This window comes from Gadus morhua, chromosome 7 (assembly GCF_902167405.1).
Source record: "Gadus morhua chromosome 7, gadMor3.0, whole genome shotgun sequence".
NCBI classification, from domain to species: Eukaryota; Metazoa; Chordata; class Actinopteri; order Gadiformes; family Gadidae; genus Gadus; species Gadus morhua.
Window position 1 is genome coordinate 9,508,538 of NC_044054.1, and position 18,796 is coordinate 9,527,333.

The 18,796-nt window shown below is 43.5% G+C and overlaps 1 protein-coding gene across 1 annotated transcript; it reads left to right on the forward strand.

Annotated features, from left to right (window-relative positions):
- The first annotated feature begins 374 nt into the window (after positions 1-374).
- Positions 375-6,495, forward strand: psmg1 (proteasome (prosome, macropain) assembly chaperone 1). The gene is made up of 7 exons (XM_030360533.1): positions 375-653; positions 1,331-1,416; positions 1,780-1,925; positions 3,770-3,832; positions 3,937-4,135; positions 5,610-5,737; positions 6,229-6,495. Exons 1-7 carry the CDS (start codon positions 541-543, stop codon positions 6,304-6,306), a joined length of 813 nt encoding a protein of 270 aa, XP_030216393.1. The 5' UTR covers positions 375-540; the 3' UTR covers positions 6,307-6,495.
- The last annotated feature ends 12,301 nt before the right edge of the window (positions 6,496-18,796 follow it).

Here is an 18,796-nt window from a genome sequence, read left to right on the forward strand (position 1 = left end):
TAATAATAAACAGATTAAATGATTCCACATTTATAATATGTAGCCTTTGTTTAACTATAGTAATTAGTGTCAATGAACTAAAGATACAATAACGGCTGGTATTTGATTTTGTAATGTCTTTACTTTAATAATAGGGGTAGTGAAAAGTTGAGGAGGAGGAGGAGGAGGAGGAAGAAGAAGAAGAAGAAGAAGAAGAAGAAGAAGAAGAAGAAGAAGAAGAAGAAGAAGAAGAAGAAGAAGAAGAAGAAGAAGAAGAAGAAGAAGAAGAAGAAGAAGAAGAAGAAGAAGAAGAAGAAGAAGAAGAAGAAGAAGAAGAAGAAGAAGAAGAAGAAGAAGAAGAAGAAGAAGAAGAAGAAGACTAGCAGTACCCCTCCAGACCGGTCGTGGCAGTATCTACCCGGTTGTGTTACTTTGCACCAACAATCGAATAGAGGAAGACGAATAAGCAGGAAGTAGGAAGCAGAAGGCAGTATCTGTGCATCATATTATATATATTATTATATATATCAGCCGTAACAAACCAAAGTGGTAAAAGTGACGATGGCCACTTTCTTTGGAGAGGTTCTGTCGGTGAGCTCGCGGGCTGTGGATGAAGATGAGGAAGATGAAAACGACGAAGATGAAGAGATCCTCAAAGAGCTAGACGAAACGAGGTGAGCGTTATTTGACTTGAATCTTGATCAGGCTTTACTATGATAATGCCCAAAGTAATGGATATGAGGATGTTTTGCAACATGAGGCTGAAGCTCGGTTTAAAGTGGTTTCCGTTCTTTAGTCACACACTGGACAGCTATCTTACCCCCCTCGTGGACCCTCCAGTAATCTTTCTTCCAAATCCATCTCATGACATCACCTAGATTTGTGATGGATAGAAAGGAAACATTTGCTATAGTCGTGTGGTAAGGTTGATATACTCATCTATCCAGCATACATCTAGGTGGACATTTTTATTTTTCGTAGGACTCAAGACTAAAACCTTTAAATGCAGTGGCAGTGGCACCCCTTCTTTTGACAAATTGTCGCGGTATTGGCAGTCGTAGTAGCAGTAATAAATCCATTTGTCACGTGCCGTCTGTCATTTTAAAAGATGTGTGTAAACATTTTTTATTGCATTCACTTGCAACATTCACATAATTTCAACTTTTCTCGATTATTTCGATTTGAACTGATTGATGAATTTATAATATAATAGTTGCAGATTATTTTTTTCAAACAGGCAATTTCCCTACCCTGAATGTAACATTATTTTCCCAACTGCATGATACATTTATGCTTCATTCACACATTTTCATCAAAATACTAAACTATGTTTAACCCCCCTTTTCAACAGGGAGGTGCATTTGGAGTGGTATCAGTCAAATAGTAATTTGATGACGGATACAAACTTAATCATAGCAGTTGGCAGGAATGCTGCAAGTAAGTATTTTTGTATTAAGAAACCATTATTTATTTTAAACGGGTGGCAATTCTGAAATCGTAAAATCATTTGTTTGTGAAACAATGTATCCACTATAGTAATTGGAGCACTCAATTAATAATCTTCATTATATAACATGAACATAGGAAATGAAGCGAGCATAAATCACAGGTTATCCCTAATCCTCTGTCTACACTGCCCAGAATAGCCCATTTTGCTGCTACTGCATGTACATTTCATTTATTTTTGATTAAAGGTGTGTATGTGTTTCAATTGTATTTTTGGGTTTAGTTTACCGTCTGGCATCTTCATAGCATTCTGTGCCCATATACAACACTGTTTTATATCGTTTCTGTGACTAGGTTTTCTGTCTGTGTATGTGCTCACCTCGGCAACCTGGGAGGCAGTGGGGCATGCTTCAGTTTCCAATGCGGGGAGTCAAACTATCTGTGGACAAACGAGCACCGAACCAGCATGCGTCTTCTACAGAAAGAAAGACAACCGTGCAGTAAGTCCTGTGTCAGTATTGAATCAGTATAGACGTTGCATGCATTTTTGGATTGTATTATTACCATCCAAATTGTGTTCAATTCATCATGTATGTTATTGAATTGGGTGTCCAGAATTTTAAGAATTATTTGACTAAGCCCCAACCAGTATAATGATAGAATATTCACTCAGTGGTCAGGCGCCAACTACTCGATGCACGCAGACACGGTCGAAAGGTTATGGTTCAGCACAAACATCAGTATGGGACCAAGCGGTGACTGTTGGTGCCAGTGTCCCTGAACCTGCTGATCTCCTGGGACACCCATAAGTCTCCACAGATGACTGGAAACATCCAGTGAGTCTAATTTATGTTGGCTCATGATGCAGTTGGATAATAAGGAAGGGAGTGGCAAGGCGAGACACGCCCCACCTTGAAGTGGATCGTTCACAGCTCCAGAAGACCCCACCGGGTTCAACAGCTGAGATCAGAGACGAAAGAATTTAGATTCATCGGCTTGGTTTTAGTGTAATTTGGTCAATGCCAAAGACATTCATGTGCTGTGAAAAGCTCTCTGAGAGTATTTGTTCTGGCTGACTGCGGCCTCTGTATGAGATGATTTAGATTTAATGCCGCGTCTCATAAATCAGGGCATCTCTACCCTGATTGGTGAGTCGATCACTTCCCAGTGGCAGAGAATGGAGGGAGGGAGGGAGCAGAGACTTTTCAACTCTCAAACCATACCTACATCGCCTTTTTTAATTGTAGGCAATTTAATATAGGATCACACTGAATCTCCCGAAATTTGCAGACTTACTTCAACTGCTTGTGGTCTGTCTGAACTATATTTCTGCTGTGACAAAGTCGGCCAGAACTTTGCAGTCACTAGCTTACATCCTACCTTGTGTTAACAGCGCGGGCTGTTGGCGCCGTGAGGAACCCTTTCTCTGCACGCATTGCGTATCTGCAACCGGCGTCGTGTGCATGTCAGCCAGTACGGCCTCCATAGTCAGCCGATCTCCGTCCAAAAAAGGATCTTCGGTATGTAGTGGGTCGGGTGATTCGCGGCATTGTGCGCTGCAGATCACAAATCTGCAGCACCTTGCATCATGTTGTGTCTACATGGAACAGAATCTCGAAGGGAGCTTTGACTTTCAGAATTCGCTTTATTGCAAGGTTAGTCTAACGCGTATGGAAGTATTTTCTTGGTATTTGCTGCAAAACAATAAAGAAACAAAAAAATAAAAGTAGAAACATTCATTACATGTAAAAAATATACAGCATATATCAAGAATACAATTATATAGATGTTTTTTTTTAATTAAGCTGTCAAATGAAAATAGCCATGGAATGTGCAAATGGTCACAGTAAAAAGTTTAACAGGAGGACCCAGGCCTTGTTGATGAGGCCAAAAGCAGATGGGAAGAAAGTTTTTTTGGTGGCGTGAGGTTTCACTCTGGAGCAAACCAAGAATAATATAAATGTTGGTTGTATCATGCATAGTGGGGTCAAATGGCTAACTCACTGCCCAAGACCAGGGTAGGAGCAGACTGACCTCCCCCGTGTTGTCTCGGACCGTTTGTTTTGGTCTGCACCCAAGGCCAATGGCTGCCTCATCGTTGGCTGAAATGAGTCAAACTAGGGAGCGAAACCCTGCAGGGTCCAGAACAAATGGTTGCAAGTAACCAGGTATGAAAGTGCCTTAGGGAATGTTTCCCATGCCTTGTTGAGCTCATACCACAAACTATCCGGCTGTTTGGGTTGCATCAGTGGAAGTCGCATCATTGGAAGTAATTTACTTATTCTTTCACTGCATGCAACAATGCTGTAATTACGTTGCATTAAAATGTGATTTTACTTTCAAGGTGATCCTATGTCAGATCAGCGGCTACATAGAAGAAGACCAGCAGTTTCAGTGGACTGAAAAGGTAGGGAAATAATGTACAACAGTGGGCTACCCAGCACAAAGTGGTGGAAGTGAACCACCTTCCACCTCTACTCTACCACTACTGACCTGACTTCTTCCTCATAGGTGTTGGGCGGTTTCAAGCAGAAGGGACTGAGCGTGACCGTGCTGTCGGACAGCCCTGTGGCCGAGTACAAAAACATGGACCATGCTAGTAGCAGCTCCTCCCCCTTCCTGCTTTGTCTCCAGACCAAGTCCTCTACAACAAACCCTCAATGTCCTCTTCTTGAGCAGCCGAATATATTCACTGGAATCCAAGCGGCAGGTAAGCCGCTTAAATTTCATTTATTGCATCATATTGACAGTTACTATCCCTGTTTTTCATCTCAGGCCTTTGTAAAAGTTCCAATTAGTGGTGGAATTGTAATTTAACTTAAACAACTTATTTCCGCCAGTGTATGACTTTGCATCACAGCAATAGTATTGGCATTGAAACATTGTGCCTCAGGTAAATGCTCAGCTTTTTTTTATCATTATTATACAATCACCAGCTGCAGTGGTATTTTTGCACTGATATATTTTCATGAAAGCGTATCGTTTATGTTCAATATACCTTGGATCCGGTTAGTCAAAATTTGAATACCTAAAATGCAGATGTTCAAGTCAATCGTCTCAGTTGAGTGAGTTGGATGGGGAGCGGATCACTGTCTATGAACATTTTCAAGTCTCCATTTCTGTTCTCCAGGGGTTGGGTCTGGGCTTTAGCTGGGCCACTCAAGAACTTTCATAGACTTGTCCCAACGACACTCAAGCAGGGTGTCCGCATCCTTAAAAAGTCTTAAATTCATGTTTCTAAATTTAAGGCCTTGAAAAGTCTTAAATTCGTTACAAATGTCATATGCTGGTCTTAAATTTGTCGGGGCAGGACTTTTTATTTTTTTATTTTTCTCGTGGGACTTTCCAGGAAGGACATGTTGAGAGGCTTCTTTCTTGCTAGCTGCATATATAAACGATTATCTGCGTGCTTGCTAGCTAGTCTGCGACAATGGGTTGGTGAATGAGTGACACACATGCTATGCTTGGGTGGGGGGATCCCCCCCACCATCGCGTGTTTTAGGTCTTAAATTTCATTCAAGGTGGTATTAAAAAGGTCTTAAAAAGTCTTAAATTTGACTTGCTGAAACCTGCAGATACCCTGCACTCAAGCCCCTTTTAGACTTTGTCCTTTTTTTGGATCCCAATGCGTGAAAATATAAAGGGTACCACAATCAATTAATTAATTCAATGTTTTATTTGCGTCCTCACATTATTCAATTCAGTAGATTTTTTGCAATACCATACATCACTAGTGTTACCTTCATGCCTCTAATCCAAAATGTAATTGTGATCTTTAGACTCCGTTCGTGCTGGCAACAAGCACTTTATTGCTTCAAACACACGAATGAGAGACACTCAACATAAAGAAAAAGCGTTATTCCAGTTTCTTCATCGATGCAACAAAACTAACTTCTTATTATGTATATTATTATGATTATTATTTGTAAAACTAGGCTACTGAAATAATCTGACATAAGCTATGGTCCAATATTAATTTTCTGACCATAACGTAAGTTGTAACCACTACGAACAATTATTTTGCTACCAGTTCGGTATGAAACAATTGCCTGACATCCTCACATCTGTCAGATTTATTGTATATTCTATGTGAGCATAATTAGGCCCCACAGTGTCTGTGTTTTTATTGTTATAAACGTTATAATTTTGTTATTGATAATGCTCATTCCGTTCTATGTCCTCAGTGCTCAGCCATTGCCAGGTAAACCAAATACCTGCGGTTGCCTACCAGTGCTACAGCGATGCCATCAGCCCTGATTCAATCACCATGGATACCTACAAACTTGCCTTCACTAGTGTTGGGGATATCAAGGTAAGTTTCCCTTTCTTGCAGCATGCATACGGTGCATTCAAACTACTTGTTGGTATACATTTCATTCTATGCAAGATGTTTGTTTGTGCTGTGCGCAATTGAAACACCATGTCAAGTAGTTGGCTAGAAGTGAGAGAACATTTCTCTACAATGCAAAGAATATTAATTAGAAGAATTATAAGTGATTATCAACTATTGGTAAGATTTTTTTATGAAATGATTACAAAACTCAGCTACCAATACGATAGTCCATATTAGATGGTGAATAGTGCAATTTAGCTTAAATAATTTTAAAACGTTGACCATATATATATATATATATATATATATATATATATATATATATATATATATATATATATATATATTTTTTATAAAAAAAATTCTATGAATGTTTTTTTGACATTTAATTGGCTTACGTTTCCTGGCTAGTCAGATCCTCTTATAAATATGAATTTTAAAAGCATTTTATCCTGTCATTTATTCTCCAGGTTGGCCCGCTGCCCAGTGCTGACATATTCAACAAGTTTATCAAAACAAATCATATCCAGAGTAATCTTTACATCTGACTTGGTTTTTGTTTTAATGAAATGGACATGAAAGCAACTGTTGTAACTGACCAAACACAATTACTCAAAGTAAAAACTATTCTTGTTATTTTTACTGAACAGTTTTCTTTAGTTCCATATTCTTTTATTTTTTATGTCATGGCCTCAATTTATAAATAAACATTACAAATAAACTCGTTTTTAATCCTTCATTGAAATACTGTTAATGTGTTCTGGCTCATTAAGCATGGTCATTGGGATGTTTAGCTATTTGATGTAATGTGTAATTGAGATAATTTATGTGTAATTTAGATAAAATGCACTTTATTAATCCAAGACAGTCAATTGGGAGCCCTCAATGATATATTCTTGAGCGGATTAAAAAGCAAGTGGGGAAATACATTGGTGCATTAACCCGTGAAGATATAGTGCCCTCGCCTTGGTTTTGGCAGGAGTTTTATCTTCCATGTTTTTTGCTGTACAGGGGAAACCTGCGTGGAAAAAGGGGACATTCAAACTACATAGAAAGGCACAAATCAAAACCCGTCAACCCATTCATAACAATTTGTGAATAACTTTTCATGGTAATTCCATTAAATCAAACAATACTGGTCAATTAATCAATTCTCATGAGTTTAAAGCCTCATTATGTAGCAATTCAAACTGCTCGTAGCTTGTAATTACCTTGACATATCTGTAGTCAATGCTGAGGGATGGAGATTTTAATCAATATCATCAGGGGTCCGAGCAGCAAAGCTGCGTGGTCCACTATTGTTTCTGTGACGTTTTTTCCCCTGAAATTCTGTAAAAGTCATACTGCAGCCTATACCATAAGTTGAAAACTCTTGAAATGTCCAGGTATGGTTGCCAATAAACCCCACTATGCATAAACCCATTGTGGTACTGTACCCAAAGGCGGCGCTATTGTAAGAAATCATGAATTAGGCTTATTTCTCCTCACCAAATTAACCTGTCGCCACATAAAATCTTTAGACCAAGCCTAACAAAAATCATCTGAACTTGTTTTGAGTTCCATTTAAGAAATATTGGCCAATAAAGTTAGAGCAGTTAGCCCAGTTTTCTTATGTGACCATTTTGTTATTGTATAAAAAGCAAAAGACTATTATTAGGTCGATACTAATACCACCCACTAACCATAAACCCATATTGTGGTACTACACCCAATGGTGGCGCTATTTATAAAATTATGAACTAGCCTTATTTTCCTTACGAGATTGACCTGGACTCAAAATTCTTTCATCATATTAATCTCTAAAATCAGATGCATCTTTACACCCTGGTCTTATGCTCTAAATGTTTTTACTTTTCCTTTGCTCTGCAGCCCAGTCACCTGGAAGCCGAGGCACAGGATGGAATTAAGGGGACCATCAAAATCTTTCCTTCATAATTATATATCATATTTATATATCTTCCATTAGTGTGTTCTTGACGTTGCATTTTGCTCGGACCCCGTTAATCAACGCTTGCGGTTATATTTGTACTTCAAATTGATATGAATCTGTAAAAAGAAAAAGGCATCAATGCTTCCCGTGCTTGCATAGGAAGTGTGCAGGGTTGAATGGGCCTTCCCCATCCACCTTTATCATGAAGGACACGGAAAGAACTGAGGTCAGCACACGTCTGCGTCCAGTTAGTACCAAACGCAAATATTATGTTCAAATGTAAATTGAATGAAGAAGCCTTGAATTGAGAATTTACTTATTTCTGTTCCAGTGGTGAGATACCGGGGGTGAGTGAGTGCCACTTGCACCTGCCCCAATAGCCCGGCTCTCTGCAGTCTAAGAGTCGATCATGAATGACTGTCAGAGAAAGTTTAAAATGTTGTGAAATCAGATGTCTTAAACAAGCCCCAGCCAATGTTTTCCCACAATGGTAATGTGGTTGATTATGATAAAATTAACATGGTGTAGGAAGGCTGTCTCTGTGGTGTAGGGCCACACGCAGGAGCCTTGAACATCATCATGTTGTTGGACTCACTGGGGACTGTGTTGGAACGATGCACAAGGAGTAAGGTGCAGGTCCCTCGGCAACATAGGAGATCAATTGACGGTTCATCTCGCTGTGCTGCAGGACTTAATTGTTTAATGGACCATTGAGCATCAGGCTTTACAACATCTCAGCAAATGGTCTCTCTCTCTCTCTCTCTCTCTCTCTCTCTCTCTCTACTCTACTTGTTTTAACTTTTTTAGTTAAAACATTATTTTATTCTTTAAACATTACTTATGATTATTATAAGTATTGCCACTTATCTATATGTATATCATAAACCCATAGTTACACTGTACGTGTCATTTCTTTTACTTTCTAGGTTTGTTACAACATGTTACTCAAGGCCAGAGAATGATAGTTTTTCAGGGTTTATGGATAAGTGGTTGAAAGGGAATTGATACATTCTTTGTTTGAAAGGGAGCAAGGTATATAATACGCAATACATGTTTATACTTTGAAAGAGTTCAACATCAATAGAAGTATTCTTCTGCATGGTTGAAATATATGCAAAAAATTAAGGGCAGTGGGTTTATATAGATATTGTGAAGAGTGAGCTAGTTTCCCGGTTCCGGTAGACTCTCTTAATACATACATGGAAAAAACCTCACTTAGGCCGAAAGACCACAAGCTATACCTGTCTGGCTACATAAACTGACCGACTCACAGAACTGACCAAAAGTTTGCAACAGTGCAGTCTGAGAATGACACTTTAAAACTAAAGATCCAACAAATCGAGGATCATGGCAGGAGATTTAATATCTGCGTCTTTGGGATTTCTGATGGACTTGAGCAAGGAAACCCCACTTCATTTATGAACTCTCTGCTCAGTGAGGTGACTGCGGTCAAGCCAGCCGTCACTTCCAGAATGGCAGTCAAGCCAGCGGACTCAGTTTTTTCTGTACGTATATATACTAGCCATTTCGGTAATAGCGTCTCAGAACTGGTTTAAAATAAAGCATCAGTCGGGTACATACCAAAAGACAGTCATTAAAAGAAAATACTGTCAAATGAGTGTACAGACTTTGTTGAATGTATTTCCAAAATAAAAGCCCAACTAATTGACAAATATGAGACGTAGCCTATCAAACATGTGTTTGGATAAAATTTAAAAAGTAACTCCCTGTTGTCAGAGAATAATTCCACATCAGGGTATTAGTACACCAACCCATAGTGTGCCCCAGTAAGTTTTAAGACATTCTGTAAAGTTTGAAGTCAAAAGCCCTCTCAATGTAAATATTTCTGATGCACCTCATTTCTGTGAATAATTAAAATTTCTAGTTGTGACATGAAATTATAACTGCTTCTGTTATGTAGGACTTTAAAAGCAATTTTAAAATTCTATGACTGGGTTAAAATCATTACAATTAATTATTCCTGTTTGATTTTCCATATTTCCTTTTGCCCCTATGGGCCAAGCAAGTTGGCTTCATTGCTGTTCACATGATCCTCACATGGTTTAAATATTTTAACAATCAATATTTTGCTTTAAATTGAAAGTTATTATTTTTCTTTTGTAGTGTTATTATACTGATTTTGTAGTGGATCAGTATAATTTGATCTTGCAAGTATGTAAATTCTGATGAGTAACCCTGCGTTCACACCAAAAGATGCATTTGCTGCCCGAACGCGTTGTCGCCGAAGTTTTGCGGCGCACCAAATCAAGTTTTGCTGCGCCGCAAAAGTTTTGCGGCGCAGCAAAGGTTTTGACCCGCAGCAAAGGTTTTGACGCGCAGCAAAAGTTTTGCTGCGCCGCAGTTTTGCAGCGCGGGAAGTTTCGCGGCACGGCAAGTTTTGCCCGCGGTGCTTCTGAAGTCATTCACAACCATGGCCGACATTACGAGCATTGCATGTCTTTACCTGTTGTGGAAGAGGGAGAGACGTCGGAATGCCCGTCGTTTATGGGTTCATGAGACCATTCGCAATCGGAGCCTGGAAGGCTGGTGCTGCCTGGCACCCAACTGGGTTTTGTTTAGGGTTGTTATTCTAGCCCTTTAGCATACTCATAGTTTAGTTTAACTGTAAACACAACTAAACTACAAAATGCTGATTTGTGGGTTTTTTCGAGTTACTAAATAAATGTAACGGTAGTGAACTCGCGTTTGCTGCCGAAAAGTTGAAATATTTCAACTCGAGCAGCATTTGACACGCCGCAAAATACATCAACGCGCCCGCCGGCGTGCTGCGCTGCAAATCAGATTTTGCCGCGCCTCGAATCAAATTTTGCTGCCGGTTTTCTCGGCAGCAAGTGCTGCGGCAGCAAAGCAGAAACGCGTCTCTACATTCACTTTGAATGGGATCGTGCTGCGCGGCACCTTTTTGCATCTTTTGGTGTGAACGCAGGGTAAGACCAAGGTCGGGACTCGGGGTCGTCTGATTACTTTACATGCCAGCCCCATCTTTGCAGAAACCATTTCACCCCAACCGGAGTTCGACCATTGAACCTCTAGGCAGTGGTATAGGGTATAAATAAACAAGGGTGAACGTGTGAAATGCATTGTTTTAAACAAAATTTTATTTTTACTTTAGCGATTTAAATACAGACTTTAAAGATATCAAGTAAGACATTTTTTTGACTACTAGCAACTAAGTTGTACTTTTACGGTATACATTTTACGGAGTAAATCTATGTCAAAGTCTCTTACAATGAACAATATTTTCTCCTGACTTTGGGTCAGTTAAAAATGGTTTCTTAAACAAGTAGTTCAGGATACATTTACTGTGCTGGACTAAGTTCGTCCTTGATTACAATTTTTTTTTTGAGTACATCTAAGTTAAAGTCCCTTACAATGAACAACATCGCAACATTTTCTCCTTTCTTTGGTGTGGATTAAAAATGGGTTCTTAAACAAGTAGTTTAGGACAAATTTACTGTGCTGGACTAAGTTCTTCCTCGATTACCTACCTTTTTTTTAGTACATCTATGTTAAAGTCCCTTACAATGAACCATATTGCATATATCAAATCATGGTATAGTCTGGGTATAAAATAAGTCTCTTCAATCAATCAATCAACTAGTTACAGCACAAATATGACATCCCGTTAACACATTTATTAAGGTTCTTCCATGGTGAAATTAAAACCAAACTCTCTTGATGAACCCTTACCCTCAAAAATTGATACTCTATACTTAAAACTCTGAAACAAAGGTACAAAAAATTATTTCCAAAACATATAAGGTACTTATGTATTGTCCAGCAGCCAATACGGATATAACAAGATAGAGATGGGAAACAGACCTTCAGACTCAAATAGATAATGCAGAATGGTCATATATCTGTAGGAAAATAATTGCTCATAGAACTTAAGACATAAATTAGCTCAATTGAAGATGGTTCATAGGACATGTTACACACCTGTGAAACTCAATAAAATGCATGACTAAATATATTTTCTCTGTTTGCCCTGCAAAAAACAACAAAATTCTGGAACTCTGTTCTAAATACTATGTCTAGGTGCTTACAATCTCATATTCCTCCCTTACCTTGTCTATGCCTCCTCGGTACAATTACAATAAAAAAGTACATTGACTTGGCACGAATAGCAGCCAGAAAATGCATAGCCATATTCTAGAAATCCACAGATCCTCCATCACTGTTAATCAACTCTTACTTACCATTGGATAAAATTCATTACAGTGTCAAATGTAGACCTCAAGATTATGGCAACCTCACAAGGACTTTATGACATCAAGGGCCCTATCTTGCACCCAGTGCAATTTACGTTCCACACCGACGCATGTATCGATTTTGCAATTGCGCCACTGACAGAAAAATCCTGGTTTAAATGCCCTATAGCGCAGTTGGTGTTGCTATTTTGACGTGGCTCGGAACTGTAACATAAGCTTACACACATGTAGGCTATACACAGCACGAACCTGCAAACAATTAGCCTAATTGAAGTATTATGATGTCAAAGATTGTTCATATGTGTGAAACTGCATAGAAATAGCATGTGGATTGTGGAATTATTTTTTCCATAAGGGCTGCATGAATGAATACTGTAGTTTGCTATGCCATGCGTTAAAATAAAAATAATAACTAGAAAATGCATTTCCTGCAGAAAATGCGTTGAGTGCTGTAGTACAAAGTGGGGTTGAAAATATTTTTTAATAAAGCCACATAGATTAAGACAAAGAAAAGTTCATTGGCTTAAATCAAGTGAAGCGATTTGAACAGAGTTCAAAAGTCTAAATGGAGTAAACAATGTACATGCACACCATTTAAAAAATGTAAATGGTTGGAAATAAATAAATTGACAGCTGAATGAAAAGCGCAAAGCATTGCAAAAAATGCAGAAATGCAAAAGGAATTGAACTGAAGAATCTGAAATAGACGAAATTGTATGTAATCGCCTTAGCCTATGCTAATTTTCCCAGCCTTATTAAAAGTTGTCCAATTGGGCGGGAAAATCGCCGAATTTGGCAACGCTGCCTGAACTTTGTAAACAATAGTCCAATTGATCGAGGAAAATTGCCCAATCTGGCAACACTGCCATCTAGCTCTAATGGCTGATTCATACCTCCGGATCCGGACAAAATCCGTCTGTCCGTACCAAACGTCTCCGGGACTAGCCTTCATACCTCCGTCCGGTTTGAGCTTTGTTATAGATGTTACGCAATACATCCTCTAGAGGGCAGTGACTGTCGTGTCACAAATTACCGGCATCGACAATCGCAAACATGGCATCTGTAGAGGAGATGATTTTGCTTTGTGTCATCCGAAATCGTCAAAAAAAGGCGCAAAATGTGTAGGCATGCGCCATTTTTAAATGACCAGTTATGACTCTTTGCCAAAGCAGGTGAACAATAAAATAAAAAGGTCAGGTATATAGTATAATATAAGTATAAAACGTTAAATACAATATATATATACATCTAAGCTATTATACTACTCTCTATTTTCACGAATGGTTGCACTTCTGACTCTATACTGCCGCCTCGATATCCGTTGGTATTGCTCCGTTTCTCCCAGAGCACTCCGGATTCGTAAGCTCAGATGCGACTGACCCACTGACGGACAAAACAACCTCGGGGACCGGATGAAAGGGTTCCTAATCCGTATTTACCGTAGGGTGTGAATGGGCCTTCACACCCCTTGCCCACTGCATCCGTCCGTTGACGGATCTCATTGAATTTGCATGGGGCGATCCCGAAATGCATTGTGGGTCCGTCTGTTCCGTCGGCTTGCGTTCAGAAGTTGAGAACATTTTAACGCCCCGTGCCCACTACATGCGTCCGTTGCGTGATCCCCATTGACTTTAATGGGGACGGACGCGCAATGCATTGTGGATCCGTCCGTTCCGTTGGAGCCTTCGGCTCAGTCAAGAAGTTGAACAATTTTCAACTTTTTCGGCAGCGACGGATCCGTCATCCAATCAGATCGCGTCTGCAAATTTAAGCACTGTGACGCGACTCGGGCTTTGACGATACTGGAAAGCGGGAAAGCGGGTCATCTTGCATCGCAACAAGCAGGAAGTAGCGGGAAGAACCCGGCGAAGCGATTTGATTGGCTGACGGATGCCTCTGCAAAGACTACTCCCCCATCAGTCAGCAACGCCTTCCCACCTCCGTTGACTGAAGGAGGTAGTGGGCACGGGGCGTAACTTTTCAGGCTGCGACGGATCCGTCGGCAAGTACCACTCCCCCATCCGTCAGACACGCCCAGTGGCGGTTCTACGTCCAGTTGCGCCCCGGGCAAGACTATCTTCAAGCGGGGGGGGGGGGGGGGGGGGGGGGGGGGGGCACGGCTCCGTCTACGCACGGCACCTTCTCAACGAGCAGGTGTGCGCCTGCAGCCAGAGGGGGCGCCAAAATACCTATTCCCAACACAATGTTATGTAGTACTTCATTGATAACCGCTACGCAGCACGATTTCATTTTTACTGCTCGTGGCGCCCCCCATGTGACTTGGCGCCCCCCACAAATATGCCGCCCCGGGCGGCTGCCTGGTTCGCCCGTGCCTAAAACCGCCACTGGACACGCCTTCCGTAGTCCGTTGACGGACGGATGCAGTGGGCAAGCTGCTTAACCTCAGCGTAAATCAATGAGACCAACTGAAAATAAGCCGACATGGAACTTAAACTGTGATTTTGAGAAAAGTATAATCGAATGGAGTCTCTAGGTGAAAAATTAAGTTGGTAATAAGTTGTACATTTAAATCAATTCATCTGCAAACACCGTACAGAAAACACATGTCTTGACACAGACATCGTGTACAAGACCATGACTTTTAGGATTGATGAGTATTTGATCGTGAGGAAACATAGTTTTACCGCGAGTGAGTGTAAAATAATGAATGAATGACGCTGATGCTTGGCGCGAGTGTGTCTGTTTAAACACAGGCAAACTAAACACGTAACGTATAATACATCCTCATCATCATCCTCATCGTCATCCGCTTATCCGGGGTCGGGTCGCGGGGGGAGCAGCTCAAGCAAGGGGCCCCAGACTTCCCTTTCCCGGGCCACATTGACCAGCTCTGACGGGGGGATCCCGAGGCGTTCCCAGGCCAGTGTTGAGATATAATCTCTCCACCTAGTCCTGGGTCTTCCCCGAGGTCTCCTCCCCACTGGACGTGCCTGAAACACCTCCCAAGGAAGGCGCCCAGTGGGCATCCTTACCAGATGCCCGAACCACCTCAGCTGACTCCTTTCTAAGTAAAGGAGCAGCGGCTCTAATCCGAGTTCCTCACGGATGGCTGAGCTTCTCACCCTATCCCTAAGGGAGACGCCAGCCACCCTTCTGAGAAAACTCATCTCGGCCGCTTGTACCCGCGATCTCGTCCTTTCGGTCATCACCCAGCCCTCATGACCATAGGTGAGGATAGGAACGAAGATCGACTGGTAGATCGAGAGCTTTGCCTTGCGGCTCAGCTCTCTTTTCGTTACAACGGTGCGGTAAAGCGAACGCAATACCGCCCCCGCTGCTCCGATTCTCCGGCCAATCTCACGCTCCATAGTACCCTCACTCGCGAACAAGACCCCGAGGTACTTGAACTCCTTCACCTGGGCTAAGGACTCATTTCCTACCCGGAGTAAGCAATCCACCGGTTTCCTGCTAAGAGTCATGGCCTCAGATTTAGCGGTGCTGATCCTCTTCCCAGCCGCTTCACACTCGGCCGCCAGCCGATCCAGTGAGTGCTGAAGGTCACAGGCCGATGATCCAATGAGGACCACATCATCTGCAAAAAGCAGTGACGAGATCCTCAGACCACCGAACTGCAACCCCTCCCCACCACGACTACGCCTCGATATCCTGTCCATGTATATCACAAACAGGATTGGTGACAAGGCGCAGCCCTGGCGGAGACCAGCACCCACTGAGAACGAAAATGACTGGCTGCCGAGAACACGAACACAGCTCTCGCTTTGGGAGTACAAAGATTGGATGGCCCTGAGGATAGACCCCCTTACCCCATACTCCCGCAGCACCTCCCACAGTTTCTCCCGGGGGACCCGGTCATACGCCTTCTCCAGATCCACAAAACACATGTAGACCAGATGGGCATACTCCCAGGCCCCCTCCAGGATCCTTGCGAGAGTGAAGAGCTGGTCCGTAGTTCCACGTCCGGGGCGAAAACCGCATTGTTCCTCTTCAATCTGAGGTTCGACGATCGGCCGAACCCTCCTTTCCAGCACCTTGGAGTAGACTTTACCAGGGAGGCTGAGAAGTGTGATACCCCGGTAATTGGCACACACTCTCTGGTCCCCCTTTTTGAACAGGGGAACCACCACCCCAGTTTGCCACTCCTTTGGCACTGTACCCGACTCCCACGCGATGTTGAATAGGCGTGTCAACCATGACAGCCCCTCAACACCCAGAGCCTTTAGCATTTCTGGCTGGATCTCATCAATCCCTGGGGCTTTGCCACTGCGGAGATGTTTGACTACCTCAGTGACCTCCACCAGGGAAATTGACGACGAAACACCATCAACCTCGAGCTCTGCCTCCAACATAGAGGGCGTGTTATTCGGATTCAGGAGTTCCTCAAAGTGTTCCTTCCAACGTCCGACGACCTCCTCAGTTGAGGTCAACAGAGTCCCATCCTTACTGTACACAGCTTGGATGGTTCCCCGTTTCCCCCTCCTGAGGTGCCGGATAGTCTTCCAGAAACACTTTGGTGCCGACCGAAAGTCCTTCTCCATGGCCTCTCCGAACTTCTCCCACACCCGCTGCTTAGCCTCCGACACGGCAGCCGCTGCAGCCCTTCGAGCCTGTCGGTACCCTGCAACCGAGTCAGGAGTCCTCCAGGATATCATATCCCGGAAGGCCTCCTTCTTCAGTCGGACGGCTTCCCTGACCACCGGTGTCCACCACGGTGTCCGAGGGTTACCGCCCCTTGAGGAGCCTAAGACCCTGAGGCCACAGCTAGCCACCGCAGCTTCAGCAATGGAGGCTTTGAACACCGCCCACTCCGGCTCAATGCCCCCAACCTCCACAGGAATGCCAGAAAAGCTCCGCCGGAGGTGTGAGTTGAAGATACCTAGGACGGGGGCCTCCTCCAGACGTTCCCAGTTCACCCGCACTACTCGTTTGGGCTTACCAGGTCTATCCGGAAATTTCCCCCATTCCCTGATCCAACTCACAACCAGATGGTGGTCGGTTGACAGTTCCGCCCCTCTCTTTACCCGAGTGTCCAAAACATGCGGCCTCAGATCAGATGACACGATCACGAAATCGATCATCGATCTTCGGCCTAGGGTACTCTGGTACCAGGTACACTTATGAGCACCCTTATGTTCGAACATGGTGTTTGTTATGGATAATCCATGACTAGCACAGAAGTCCAATAACAAACGACCGCTCGGGTTTAGATCAGGGAGGCCGTTCCTCCCCACCACGCCTCTCCAGGTGTCTCCATCGTTGCCCACGTGGGCGTTGAAGTCTCCCAGCAGAACTACGGAGTCCCCTACTGGAGCCCCATACAGGACTCCATTCAGGGTCTCCAAGAAGGCCGAGTACTCTGAGCTGCTGTTTGGTGCATATGCACAAACAACAGTCAGAGTTTTCCCCCCTACAACCCTTAGGCGCAGGGAGGCGACCCTCTCGTCTACCGGGGTAAACTCCAACACCGCGGCGCTCAGCCGGGGATTTATGAGTATCCCCACACCCGCCCGGCGCCTCACGCCCTCGGCAACTCCGGAGAAGAATAGAGTCCAACCCTTATCCAGGAGTACGGTACCAGAGCTGAGACTGTGCGTGGAGGTAAGCCCCACCAGATCTAACTGATAGCGCTCCACCTCCCTCACAAGCTCCGGTTCCTTTCCCCACAGCGAGGTGACGTTCCACGTCCCCAGAGCCAGCTTCTGCCGCCCGGGTCTGGTCCGTCGAGACCCCTGACCTTCGCTGCCACCCATGTGGCTGCGCACCCGACCCCAACGGGTCTTCCCACAGGTGGTGGGCCCATGGGATGAAGAGAGGGGGGGTGCCACGTAGTTTGTTCGGGCTGTGCCCGACCGGGCTCCGTGGCAAACCCGGCCACCAGGCGCTCGCCATCGAGCCCTCCGTCTGGGCCTGGCTCCAGACGGGGGCCCCGGGCTTCCTCCGGGCCGGGTCACATCTCCTCTTTTTTCGTTCTTCATTGGAGTTTTTTTGAACCATTCTTAGTCTGGCCCCTCACCTGAGACCACTCTGCCATGAGAGACCCTACCAGGAGCACAAGGCTCCCGACAACACAGCTCTCAGGTTCACAGGGACACGCAAACCTCTCCACCACGATAAGGTGACGGTTCCAGGAGAAGACGTATAATACAGTCCATGGAAATGCTTAACAGTGGGACGCATGCATATTATGAACACATGTTGATAACCAAATGTATACAATACCGGTAAGAAACATTGTTTATTAATGTATTGCCGCATATCATTAAATAGACCCACAGTTGCGGCCCCAAGACCGCATATATGGTTCACATTGCAGCATTCTTCAAAGAAAGTAGTCCAATCCGGATCGCTTTTAACTTACTTTATTTGTTAAAGTATTTCGGTATGGTAACTACGGAGCAAAAGGAGGGGAAGTGTGTCTAACACGTGCTGAGCGACTCCCAGCTGATCAAAACTCTAACCCTTAAGTCTGAGCTGCCTGAAGTTTCTGCATTCTCTACTTCTCTGTAGACTGTTATGTTCAAATTCCAAATGTGTGAAGTGGGCGGAGCCGGTGTGACGTATTAGCCTCGGCTTCCTCACTTGTCTGAGGTGCTGCCTTCTGTGGATGGAGCAGCTATTGCAGCCTTTAGTAAGGTCCTGCTCCCCTTGTGGCTATGTATAGTATTTACGGCTTATATGTTTGGTCCTGCTTCCTAGTGGTTATGTGAGGGTAATACAGCTTGTGTGTTTGAATCTGCTTCCTAGAGGCTATGTGGAGGCAGCTTATGTTCTTAAAATATGTAACAACATCATATCTCTCGGACTGAACCAGAGGTGTAGCCATGGTTTCAACATTGGGGGGGACAAATGCCTGGGGGCGGGGTCCGGCCCCCCCAGGCAAAGATTTTGAACATGCAT

What these genes read in the sequence shown, in the direction of transcription:
- psmg1 (XM_030360533.1), top strand. Translation starts at nt 541, where the DNA reads ATGGCCACTTTCTTTGGAGAGGTTCTGTCGGTGAGCTCGCGGGCTGTG. An exon ending in AGTTGGCAGGAATGCTGCAA is followed by an intron (nt 1,417 to 1,779) that starts GTAAGTATTTTT and finishes TTCTGTGACTAG; the next exon opens with GTTTTCTGTCTGTGTATGTG. An exon ending in CACTGGAATCCAAGCGGCAG is followed by an intron (nt 4,136 to 5,609) that starts GTAAGCCGCTTA and finishes CTATGTCCTCAG; the next exon opens with TGCTCAGCCATTGCCAGGTA.